This window comes from Aphelocoma coerulescens, chromosome 5 (genome assembly GCF_041296385.1).
Source record: "Aphelocoma coerulescens isolate FSJ_1873_10779 chromosome 5, UR_Acoe_1.0, whole genome shotgun sequence".
In the NCBI taxonomy this organism is placed as follows: Eukaryota; Metazoa; Chordata; class Aves; order Passeriformes; family Corvidae; genus Aphelocoma; species Aphelocoma coerulescens.
This window is the reverse complement of record NC_091019.1, coordinates 56,068,453-56,081,910: the sequence shown is the minus strand read 5'-3', so window position 1 is coordinate 56,081,910 and position 13,458 is coordinate 56,068,453. Positions and strand designations below refer to the sequence as shown.

The 13,458-nt window shown below is 36.1% G+C and overlaps 1 protein-coding gene across 3 annotated transcripts in view; it reads right to left on the bottom strand.

Moving 5' to 3' along the window:
• WDR25 (WD repeat domain 25) overlaps positions 1 to 13,458 on the bottom strand; it is a 69,373-nt gene that overhangs the window by 29,319 nt on the left and 26,596 nt on the right. For all 3 annotated transcript variants that reach the window (XM_069018271.1, XM_069018272.1, XM_069018270.1), the window contains one exon: positions 4,265 to 4,412. In XM_069018271.1, coding sequence (XP_068874372.1) covers positions 4,265 to 4,412 — 148 coding nt within the window. The remainder of the gene's footprint in view (positions 1 to 4,264; positions 4,413 to 13,458) is intronic.

Genomic DNA, 13,458 nt, shown 5'->3' with positions numbered 1-13,458 from the left:
TCAAAAGCCTTTATTTTTATAAAGAAATAATGTATACAAAACAGGACAATAAAAAATATTAACCAGTAACAGGCAGTAAATCTGCAGGTTTTGGATCTACCAATATTTATGAATCTCCATAGTGCCTGATGCAAGCTGCAACTAATCACAGAACCACTCATGTGAACAACTCATGAATAACCTTGAGTTCCTTAAAAATTTATGCATATTTTGGATCAGACTCTGAACATGTACAACAGCTTTTAAGAAAACCATATTTGTGGAGAGTCTTAGCTTCACATCCTGGTGTTAAGGCAGTGGGTGACCCTTGAAGATAATAAATGATGATCTACAAAAACTGAATTAAAAAAAAGGCTTGCACAGCAACATCTATTATCTCTTATCCAAACCAGGGTAAGAGAATTCCTTGTACCTCATTAACTTGAATACTTCTCTTGCCCAGTTCTTCATCACAGTATCATGTAGGTTGGACTTCCAGGGATCATCTAGTCCAAATCCCTACTCAAATTAGATCCAGCTGCAGCAGACTACTTAAGGGTCTGTCCACTGAAGTTCAGAATATCCACATCTTCTCTGAAAAGCCTGGTTTAGTGTTTGATGACCCTTGAGTTGAGCCAACAAGTTTCTATGTTCCTATATTTTTCCTTTGTCTCTTATCCTTTCACTGTACATCTCTGAGAAGAGCCTGGTATCATTTTCTCTGTATCCTAGGTAAACACCTCCTAATCTGGCCTGGAATGACGCTGACTTTTGCTGCAAGAGAACACTTATGATTTATATTCATCACCAGGACTTCCAGGTATTTTTCTGCAAAGCTTCTTTCTAACCAGTTCAGCACCAGCCTGGTCTGTTGCATAAGATTATTCCATTCTGGATGCATGTCCTTGTTGAACTTCCTGAGATTCCTATCAGCCCATTTTTAATGCTTGCATTAAATTCTTATAGATAAGAACTTTCATTAAATATACGTGACAAGGGCAAGAGGTTTGATGGTGTTAAACTGCAGGATAAGATTTCATGGATGTATCTTCTAGCCTTAGATCAGGATTTCTCTGCCAACAACAAAAATTCTGCTTCATGATTAATGAGATTTCAGTGTTTGCTTCTATTCTTTAGATATTCTTCTGATATTGTTCAGATCATAAAGATTAAAAAAATCACTCCAGAAAATGAAATATATTAGGACAAGGGATACCCAAACTAAAGTCCAATCTTAGAAAGAAAATTTCCTGGAGAATTTATTCTAGCGCTGTTTGTCACAAAAATGCTGATACATTCCTTTGAGAACTATCATAACTAGTCTTCACCAGACTCAGAACAATTAGCCAGACTACAATTCTGATTTAATAGGGCAGAAACTATGTTCCTAATGGAAAACCAACAGAAAATGACAAAAAGACCCCCCACAACTCAGCAGCTCAATACCATGCATGTACTAAGCTGTATTCACAACCTTTTAAACTTTTAAAGTCATGCAATGTAGACCATTAGGCTTCCTTTAGTGAAGGACATGTAGCAATTTTTATAACACAGATGTAATATATAAAACCTATACTGAAAACAAAGACACAAGAAAAATTAGATTTTAGGAAACAACTGGAAAAATGTTGAATCAGATCACAATATACAAGATACAAGAGCATAGAGCCTGAAAGGGAGCATTATTATTTATAAAATCCCACTGGCATGCCTTTACTACATTTAAACACACTGGTAGTGAGTTCACACTAGCAACAGAAAGTAATTAAGACTGAAGTCCAAAAAAGTATGAGAAAGTCCTCTGTGAAGGAACAGTTCTAACATCTATCTGAAGTTAATCAAAGAAGAAATCTTCTCAGCACCAATGAAGAGTGAGGAGGAATGAATGATTCAGTGAACGAATGTAAATCAAAATCTCATAGATGCCTTAGTGTTTTTCAAATGGAAATGAGGCTTTTTATATCAAATTGATTTGAATTCCAGAGGCAAACCACTTGCCCTGTTTCTCTGAACAGAACTGACTGAAATGTATGAAAAGAAGAGTAACTTTTCAACAGGGAAGGAACTCAGAAACTGGCTTTCATACATAGGAAATCAGACTAAAATTCTGATCACTCATATTACACTTTTCCAAATGAGGTGTGAAAGTCGGGTCAAAACACAACTGCAGTTCAGAGAAACTACAACGAATTCTGTGCTCCTTAATTAAGGCAATAATGAATATCAGTATTTCCAAATAGATAAGCATTCATTTTACACATACAATTTATTTAAGTAGCTAGAAACACTACATAACTCACGAGTCAGTAAGGAAAGAGCCATTTATAAATTTATCTGCTTTGAAACAGTAAATATATTTTGCTATTGTTGTCATTTCCTAGAGAAGTATAAATGAACCACTACAATCAACTTAATCCAGACTTCTATCCCATTACTGGATATTTAAGCCAAAGAGATGTTGGAAATTAAAGTATATTATTTAAATAACGTATCTTTGGAATTTGTGCTATGATTTTGTGAGATTTTTCCCAGAGTAGTCCCTTCAATGACTCAGACACACAAAATCTATTCAACTGCTGTAAATCCCATTACTAAGACAGCCATTCTGTTTAGAATTTGTAAGCATTACAGACAAAAGTAAATCCATTTGGATTAGTAAGATTCAGTTATATGTGAGACTAGAAAGGTTGCTGTAGAAGTCTAACAAATTAATGACTTGGTATATTAAACTCACGTACTACTACACCAAGTATACAAACCTCCTTTCCCCATTAAAAGAAGCTGAATATTCTCAAAACATTAGCATTCTGTAATATTTTTTATATTCCCGCATTGCAAAAACTCCCTTCCTGCCATCATTGAATTTAAATACTTCTGGTACGACTATTGTTGAGAAAAATAAATTCTTAGAGCATGGAAAAGAATCTTTTTCTCATGTGAACAATATTTTAAAATTTTCTTGGCTGCTTTCCCAGTTCATCTGAATAGGACTTCTGCTTTCCAGATATTCACATACAATGTAATTCTTGCTTTTACGCAAGAGAAAATCCTCCTCGACAAAAACTGCTTGTAATTTTTGTAAGGATTTCTATTGTAGTCTTACAAAAAATATTGCACCTTTGCAGGAGTTAAACACTTAAAAATAAACTAAGTGGAAAATATAAAATTGTATCTCTTCCCTTGACAAGGCCCCATTTTGGATCTAATTCGTTTACACGCACACTGAGATGTCCTATTATGCACAGCCCCAGTGAATGATGCTGGATGCTGGTAACACACATTAAGGAGAGAAGGAATATAGCTGACAGAAGCACTTTAGTTTGTGAAGGAGACATGAGGAGACACAGTATCCAGGAAATTAGTTGTTAAGGTTACAACAATTAAATCCCAAATCAAATTCAAAAATGCATCAAAGCAAAACAAGTTCAGTCTCAAGGTTTCATACCAGAATTTAAGTTTCTACACTCCTAATTAAGGTCCCATTCAGAAAAAAGAAAAAAAATCACCTAATTAACTTTAAGCACAAACTTCAACCCAACAGAGAATGAGATACAAGCCTATGTTTAAATTAAATATATGTATAAATGTTACTGAAGTCAGCCTTAAGAGGCTGTTCAAACATTTTAATGAATGACCATGACAGAGCATAAAATAAACACAATTAATTCTATTCATCTGTGTAGAATCTGACAACAGAAATTACATGTGGTCATGAACTCCAAGATATTTCAGTTTTCTCAAATTTCTCCAACTGCTCTTAACTGCCAAGATACATTTTTTTAAGGTCACATTTCAAAAATTCTAACTTTCATCTACAGATTTGTCTGTGGATACAAAAATGCTGCTAGCAAGGATTTTCTCACTATTTTCTAAGTCTGTGAGAGACTTTTTCTCTCTCATAGATAGTAGCAGAGTTCTGTAAACAATGAAACACCTACAACCTTGATAAGCTTTGTTTACGATAGTAGAAAAATATTTTGACAATGGATGTTTTAGTATTCTAGCCAATCACCCCCAAGGGGTGGCTGATCCTTGTCCAATTAGACTATGAAGAAAAAAGTCTATAAAAGAGTTTGTAAAATAATTAAATCAATCAATCTTGCTGCACAATTCCTGCCTGCTGGATCCCCTCTCCTCCCCCCTATGGCTGTAGGACATGGTAATATACCCGAGGGCATTTTTTAATATTTGTCTATGTTTTAGAAGAAAGAATAAGGCTAGCAAGATCCCAAGTTATCTTTACACAATAAAGAAATGGCTATAATGTAGTCTTCATGGCCTTTACCTGTTTCTACATCTGTTAAATGCAGTGTGGAATCAAAGCCCCCACTGAGGATCCTTCTTCCACAAGATGACCACCGGGCAGCTCGAACAGCACAGGAGTGACAGGAGTATGTTTTTAAGCAGCAGCCTGTATCTACAGCATCCCATACCTTAAAAAGAAGGATAAGGACACCTTTACAAAGAATCACAGTATTTTTTTTCAAAAATAATCAGCTACAGCAAATCATTGTAGTTGAAAAAGCTTTGCATTCTGAAGTTGTATCAGCTAAGCTGTAAAAAATGGTTTGAAATAATTGCATGGTTGATTAAAATTAGAGCAGTTAATTAACAAGGTACAAATACATTTTTATTACTTTTGCTATTTCTTTAAATGTCTACATTGCTTTCAATTCATATTATACTTTCCCATTCATACAGCTGTCCTACCTCTATGCAGGGATGTTTCCAAATACATTTTACCTTTAAATCATTCTTCTTCCAAATTTTTGTTTCTAGCATATCTTATTTTCCATCAAGTAAGAAGAATCCTGGCAGATTACAGCTTTCACATCTGCCTATACACAGGCTTTTATAATATTTCTCAGTTTGTAATTTCAAGTAGAATTTTACCTTAACTTCACTAAGGAAGCAGATAGGAATATTATCATGCAGCTACATGGAGATTTTTAAGGAGCCTGAGTATATGTCCTCTCATTTGTCATTTTCTTCCAGACAGAACTAAGTTGATGCTGAGAATTTCTGAAAATCCTACTAGCTATCCAATGTTTATTGAAGTATACAACAAGCAGCATTTTCAGAACATAAATAGTCCTGCTCATATTTTAAAAGCAATTTTTAAAGGGACAGGCACTTTTCTCCAATTAATATATTTTAGAAAATACAACTACTTTGAATTTAGTTACCAAGTATAGTTGACAAAAATTAAAAGCATATCCTTTTCATGGTTCTCTTTTTGCCATAGTTTTAAGATAAAATTAGAAGTTTAGCAACAAATGGCCCATATAAAGATCCAGTACGATCAGCTCTTTGACAGAAGGCTAAATATCAAAACCATTTAAATATGAATATTGTTCTTCAGTAAAAACTGGATTATAAAATACCCTATGGTTGTACAATCTAATATCTATTGAGCTTAGAATGTGAAGAGGGAAAAAAAGTGAGACTTTAGGTGATGTATTTTTATCTTCAATTATATTTTCTCTTACTGGACAAAAAGGACTTGCTGACAGTATCATTACATAATGCATACTCAGAAGACAACAGTCCCTTATCAAAAATTATTTTATCAAAGGATCTTCTATCACAAAGCAGAGTTCTGCAATGCAAAGCAACCAATTATCATTAATTACTTGACTAGCCAGTAAAGACTGAAACCATGGTGGCCCTCAGTGTTCTACCCTATTCACAACTTTAAAAAATCAGGGAAATTTTGATATTAAACTGCTTTTGAAAGTAAGTTTCTCTCTTTTAATGAGTTTTAATGATTGTTTCAAGTTTCACAGTATCAAAAAAGGGTTAATTATGTCTTGGAGGCTTGGCTTCCTTAGGAGGAAGCTAATGAATGAATCAAGATGAAAGGAAAACCAGGTGGTACATGCTTCTGATATTTTCTGTCATGTTTTAGAGATTAAGTACAAAAAGTCAATTTTCACAAGAAATGTAAAGTTAAGTCCAACAGCACTTTTGAGTTCATGCTTCATTTGAAAAAGCTATATAATTGGAAATAGCACATCCTTAAAGCTGCACACTTCCCTCCATTATGTGAGACGGAACAAGTCATCCACTCTTGTGGATGAGACAACTGACCATGCCCAAGGGACAATCTACCAAATAACACATTTCTCGCCACTGTTTTACTTTCTATCAGCTCTTTTTTGCCCAGGTAATGGTGGCATTGCAATGCTTTCTGGAATTAGAGCCACATGGGCAAGGCAGTTTTGACTGAGGAAATTCACTTAGTTTACTGCCAATTAATGTAAACTTTTAATTACAGAACCAAGTTTTGAGGAAAAAAGACCAAGAGTTAAACAAGCACTTAGGGGAGCACCTTCCCTCCTCAGGCCCTACTTCAGCCCAGCGCTTCTCCCCGCTGCTCCTACCCAGCTTCATCAGTTTTCACTGGGCATTATGGTGAAATGCTCAGCCAAGCAGGGAATGCTCAGCTGTAACAGAAAGTGTCTGCCCCGGGTTACACGCACCGTTCTGTGCCTCAAAGTGACCGAGATGTTAACCGTGTTACACGCACAAAGGGAGCATCTACTGTATTTCATTACAAGGGAAAAATGCTTCATATCCTATCAGAGGATCACTGCAAAGCCATCATCATGTCTGCATTTCCTTAGGGAACCTCTTAAACGCTTCCCCATTCCTGTGCATTTCCACTGTTTAATCATGGTAAGGGAAAAATGTGGCTTGTGGGAGAGTTTGACCATACTCTGTCCAAATCTTGAGAGGAATGTCTGCTCAGCAGCTGGTGTTTGCTCCATACAGGCAGCCACCAGCACTGAAAAGAGGATCGGTTGCAAAGGGATGAGTCCTCTGCCTTTGAGTTTGCATCTCTCTGCCCAAGACTCAGAAGTCTGATCAGCAGATTCTCCAGGGTAATGGGTGTTTCAGGGTTTTAATTTCAACTGAGAGAGTCAAGTGTGTCAAGAATAACTTGTGTGGAAATAAAGGCCTTTCTAGTCTTTTTTTCTTCACTTCTTCCATATCCTAGGAACTAGGATCATTATAAAGTTGCTGTTTCAAGTGAGTGATGTTGTGGATCATGTCTTCTTTGAGAAAATGAACATAATTACAGCTTCTTTACCAGAAGAGGATCCCAAATAGATCCTTCTGAGCAGCATCTATAGATGAATTCATAAAAAGGATTTGTATTCAAATCCAGTCTAAGGCTGAAGATAAAGGCCACCACACCATAATTTAAGAAGTCATAGTTGTAAGAATTTTGAAGTAATTTTGTTAATAAATGAAGTGTCTTAGAACTATTTAGAAAATTTCACTTTTAACACCAGAAGCTGCTAAACTTTAAACATGCATGGTAATAAATACCTTTACAATTAACATTTATAAATAAACTCCCAGATTTACACAGAACAAAGATCGTATTTAGTACAGAATAAATTACTTGGGCTGGAGAAACAGTTCACTAAAAAATACAGAGGCTGAGGTATATATAATCTTCCTTCAGAGGCATTGAAACACATGTATCAAGTATTATAAGACTAGACGTTATTATGCATCTGCCAAAGGAAGACATAATTATGTTAAATTATTTTCACCAAGAGATCAGCTGCTTTAAGTGTTTTAGCTTTACTTCAAAACTCAGCTCTCACAGAAACTCAGTATTATTTCTAGATGAAATACTGAATTCTCATCAAACCTGAGGTTGCTCTTTTATCGTGATGACCATTGTGATTTTAATTGCTGAGCTAAAAAGTTAAAAGCACACATTAAATCCTGCTACTCTGAAAATATTTCTTACTGCCACACACTCAAGCAATGTTATACATTATAAACAGTAAACAGTTCATCCTTTCCCCTTGTAACAATCACAAAACAATGAAATATGCAACTGCTATTAGAAAAATTACACATATTACCATATTACCTCCTCTAAATTGACAATTATTAACTAATTAATTATACACTATTTGAAAGAAATAAACAGCCAATACTCATTTCTGACATAAAGATATCATGAAAACTTTAATTTTGTTTTTTCCAATTTTATTAAAATTTGCTTTAATTATCAAACTGGTTCATCTTTTACTACTATTTCTTACTCTTCTGTGCTTCACTATTTATAACACCAGATTTCCATTTCTTTTCCATAAATTGTTTTCATTTCATTTCCTCTCCTATTATAGAAAGTATGGTGATGTCATAGGTTAGCAAGCATAGTCCCGGAAGGGATGTCCTTGCTAAGGGGTGCTTACAGCTTCCTCTGGGACCTGATAGAACCTATCAGCTGGCCAGTTTGAATATGGACAATCCTTTGAGCCACTTAAAGTTGTGACCGCCTCTGTGATCCACACTTAAGAATAGACAAACTCCCCCTCCAAGCTCTCTCTCGTTTCCGGCGCTGGGACAGGTGGCTGCAGGCCCCGTGCGGGGGCCAGCAGGCCCGGCCAGGCCCTGCTTGGGCCAGGCCGGGCCGGGCCACGGCCATCCTGGAGCCATGGGCCTGTTCCAGCCATGGAACCCCCCCCCACTGCCTTGCCGTGGGCAGCCGGAGCGGCTCGGAACCCCCCCCTCCACTGCGGCCGAGATTTCAGCAAAGTGGCACCTCTGTCCGGCAGAGGCCAGGTGACCAACAGCGATAAGCCACATTCCAGCTGCAAGGCCGAGGTGGGATTAACCCTTTTATTGCTGTGAAGAGCTGAAAACCTGAGGGAAGAGAGAGAGGAGATGCTTAAAGCTGAAAGTCTGTTGTGAAGCTATGATATATCAGAGTATCCTGTTGTAATTTCATGAAGATATGGGGGGTGGAGTGTTCAAGTCATAAGCAATAGGCAGATGCTGCCGCAGCTGTAATTTCATGAGAAGTTTGGACAGAGAGAGATGAACCAGATGAACCAGATGAGGACTTTTGCTCCAAAGAGGAAAGGAGAAAAACCTCAATTCCTAGAGATGCTTCCAGAGATAGTCTTAAAGATGAAGATGACCCTTTGCTCCCAGGGAAGGAGGAGGGCCTCTGTTTTTTTTGTTTCTGAACAGCTCAACCTTAAAATTGTACCCCAGAAAACTTTCAAGAGTGGACCCTCGAAAGCAGTTGCGGGAAAAGCTGCAAGTCGGGGGAAGGGACTCACATGTGAGCAGAGAGACTCCTCTTCCTAAATGGACTGAACAATATTTGGAAGTGGGTGGCTGTCTCGGTGTGATACTGTTTTCATAGCATGAGCAAAAAGAGACTTCTCTTTCTAAATGGACTGAACAAGGTTATTATGGAAGTGGTAAACAGACTGAACATCTTAAGGGTTGTCTTTTTACATTGTCTGTGGGAGAAGGGAGGAAGGTGGGGGGAGGAGGAGAGTACTAAAGGTGGTATAATTTTTTTTTTCTTTTCTTCTTTTAGGTCTGTTAATAAACTTCTTTATATTCATTCAAGTTGGTGCCTGCTTTGCATTTCTCCTAATTCTTATCTCACAGAAGATAAACAGTAATGAGTATTTTAGACCAAACCACTACACTAAATTGGTGTTTCCGCCCGGTTACAAACCCAACTCGCAACAGGTGGTTACATAGTTATCTGTGAGAATTAATATATGGGGCCAAAATGGCAGGTACAAACAGCAAAGTGACAAAATTATACTAGAGATTTCTTTACAAAAGCAATTTTACTTTCTCTGAGGCACATTGTAATTCAATTGCTCTTTCACATTCTCCAGAGTATTTGGAAATAAAGGTTTCAGAAGATGTTTGCTTTCCTGTATAGCCTAGAAATTCTATGAAAATACTGTAACACATATTTTAGGTAACATAACCAGACCTCCTCACCCTTGAGATCAGAAGTTCACAAACCATATAATCAACTGCACAATATAAGAGATGAGATTTATTATAGATATGTTTCCAAATCCTATTTTCTGACTGAAAGCTTTCAGGAAAACAGCCTTTGAAAAGAAAGTAGTTTGGGTTGAAGATAAAAACTCTCTTGGTAAGTCACATCAGAAAGCAGGAGAGGGAAAGCACTTGATACTCAAGTAAATAGCAGTCACAGAATAACGTTCAGGGGTCTGCTGCACTATCAACCAGCTCATAAGGCATAAAAGAAAGGCTTTTACCTTACTGATCATCCAATCTAGGGATGTGTTCCTAGACAAAAGGACACAGTAACATATGCAGAGTAACCAAAGTAATATGAGAACTCATCAAGTACACCAAGACTGATAAATTAGGAATTGAGCAAATCTCTTTCACTGCCATGCTATGATTATCTATGATGCACTTCCCTCCAAGCAATTTAGATTGCAGAAAATAAAATCCAGCAGCCTGACTTCTAGAAAGAGAAAGGTGCATCTATTCAAGCAGGCAGTCACTAATTGCACAGTGAACTTGAGAACAATGATTCAATTGTGATAAATTAGAGGTTAGAAGCAAGTGAGGAATTAAGTTCTATGCATTTTGAATTTGCATGCATAAAGGAACTACAGCAGAGCCAGTCAAGAATACTAAACAAGAAATTAATTTCTGGAGCATGTGTAACAGAATTAAAAACTTTTTAAATGGATGGATTTATGTTAATTTCAACATAATATCCATACTAAAAGAACTCTTCCCCCCTCTATTTAGCCAAGTTGTGCCAAATTGTGTTACCAACTTCCTCTGTCAATGGCTCCTAATGAACTACAGTAAGAAATCATTTTAAACCTTATCAATTAATACAAGGAAGGCATTTAAGAAACAGCCCTGTTCAAAGATGATGTAGGATAGTACTGAGTTACAGGAACCATGAAAAAATTACTATGCTTTGACTAGAATAGATTCTGTTTCATTCCACAGCACACTCAGGTTGCTCCACAGACTTCTGAAGCTGAAGAGATATGAGCCTCTTCTTTCTCTTTTTTGGAACAGCACTGCTCTCTGATGTGTCTCAAGGAGACAAAACTGATTTGTTTTTTTACTTTGTTTTTTAACTGCAGAACTGAATTCAGGTCTGAAAGACAATATGCCATTTCTGCTAACATGCAGAGATTCAAGAGAATGGTACTCCCTGAACCATACTGTTTTTCTGATCTCATCAATATCTAAATACTGTAATTTCTAACAAATACAGTAGAGAAGGAGCCCCACACTATCTACAGAAAATATGTCTTTTCTAGTTTTCAAAGCAGGCTCAGAACTGTACTTTAAAAGGTTCTTTGAAAATCAATGGACCAGAGGTCAGAAATAGTCTCGTGGAAAAATTATAAAAAGGTATCTCCTACTGCTCCTGCTTCTTCAGATTCCCCAGCTGGATGAGGTGCAGCTTTGGGCAGGATTGCAAGAGCTAAAAGTGCCCCTTGCCTTACCTCTAAGCAACAGCAATAAGGATAAGGGGCTACATAAACAGGTACATCCTTTTGTTCATAGAACGAAGAGACAAGAGAATGCCAGGAAGAGAAGCAATAAATAGCCAAGCATTAAAATTGGTAGGTGTGCCTAAGCCTCTCCAGCCACGACGTGAAAAAAAAATCTGATATTGAATGCAATACGTATAAATTCCTAAACTACAGGAATATTTAGAATGTTTCATTCTTGTTTCAATTTACATCTTCTTAAAATATTGAGCTTAATTGTAACTGTTGTAGTACAAAGCGAAATTTGTTGAAAGAACTACAAAAGAGATCATTTGAACTCTCTTGTATAAATCGCAGTTAAACCGTGTAAAAACTAAATTAAGCTCAAAAAAACCTGTGAGTTAAGGTCTCTTTGTGTAGAACCTTCAAGTGTTAATAAACTTATTTTCTTACCATTATGAAGGCTGTAAATAGATGTTCAGATTGTTACACGCACTATGAGTGATGACATTTTGGACATACCCGTTTAATTTTTAAACCAACTGTCCTAAAAAAGAGTTTTTCTGCAGGATTCTGTATAGCTGGATAAAGCTAACACATTTTCAGACGTGTTGAACACTTGTTTCAGGAATGTTTAAAGTGTTCTAGGGAACATATTTTAAATGACATCCCTCTTCCTAATCTAGCCATGGTGTAAGAAGTATATATCAATGCTGTCATTTGAACATTTACAGATTACTAGCTTTTTTCTTGCAGCAGTTATAACTCAAAATGCAATTATTTTACTAATCCGAAGGGAAGAACCAACTTTATTATTGCTTTAATATCTGAATAAGAGCTTGTATTTGGATAGCTTATTACTAGACAACCCTTACTAATGCAGAAACAAGAAGAATGTAAAGTGGAAAAACATAATAAATTCAATTAGCTGAGACAGCCAGCACAAGGTCTAAATTCATTATTTTTCCACCAAAATTTTTAATATTAAATTGACTCAAGTATATTAATTAAACCAATGAGGTGTAAAATCTTCTCTTTTATACAAAAAAAAAAAAAAAAAAAAAAGAAAAAGAAAAAACCAACCAAACAAAACCCCCAGAAACAAAATCAAACAGAAACAAAATCAAACAAAAACCCAAAAACAACCCAGTATATTAGACATAAGATAGTTCTAATTTTGTAGGGGGCTTTATTCAGGCAGAAGCATTTTAAGTTATAGTACTTGTGGCATACTAGTTGGCACTACTACTAGAAACTACTCAGTGGTATGAAAACTGATTTGCACACATGTCAAAAAGCTTTAATCCTAGAGAATCCAGCAAAGTTAAAGTACAAGCACTACATGACCTTCATGCCAACCATGCCTATGAAATACATTTCCAATTATTTGGTGCGTTTTATTTCAATCTTCCCTCCCACAGAAACTCAGCAGCCCTTTCCCCAAGGAAGGCTCCATAATTGTTGGTTTTGAAGCTTCATTTGGGTGGTTTTCCCATTAATAGGAAAATATAAACCTAATCAAAAATGCACTTTGAGCTGCCAGCATCCTACAAAATTATTTTAAGAAAACACTAATGGATGAAGATAAAACATTGACATTTTCAGTTGGCAAAGGGAGGGACAAGACAAATAAAATAGAATTCTGTGAAATGGAAACAAAAACCCCACACCACTGTGGTAAGAGCTACCCATCTGATTAAATACAATAAAAAAATATTCTTGGTAAAGCTTTAACAACAAGAGCTACTACACTTCACTTAAATAGACCTAACGATTCCTTACCTCAAAAGTCAACCTGTAACACACGGAAAATCTAATCAACCAAGGAAAAATGAAGACAGAAATAATTTTAAAGGATACAAACTGTCTGGGGTTTTGCCAATATAAATAATTAATGTTGCCTCCACAGGAGCCTTCCAAGTCAAAACTGGCAAACAGAACTCTTCAGAAAGAAGTAAATTATATTTTAAAAATGGTAACAGTAAGACACCGAACAATACTGATATGACTATTTCATAGACATTTATATTAGAGAATTTGTAAATCACATATTTCCATTGTATCAAAATTGTCCTCAAGACATACTAATCTCATCTGTGAAAACTCTTTTTTTTAACCATTTGATTCAGAAATAGAAAAAGTAAAGGAAACATGGACTCTGGTGAATTCCTATTTCTGGGCTGTCATTCATGTC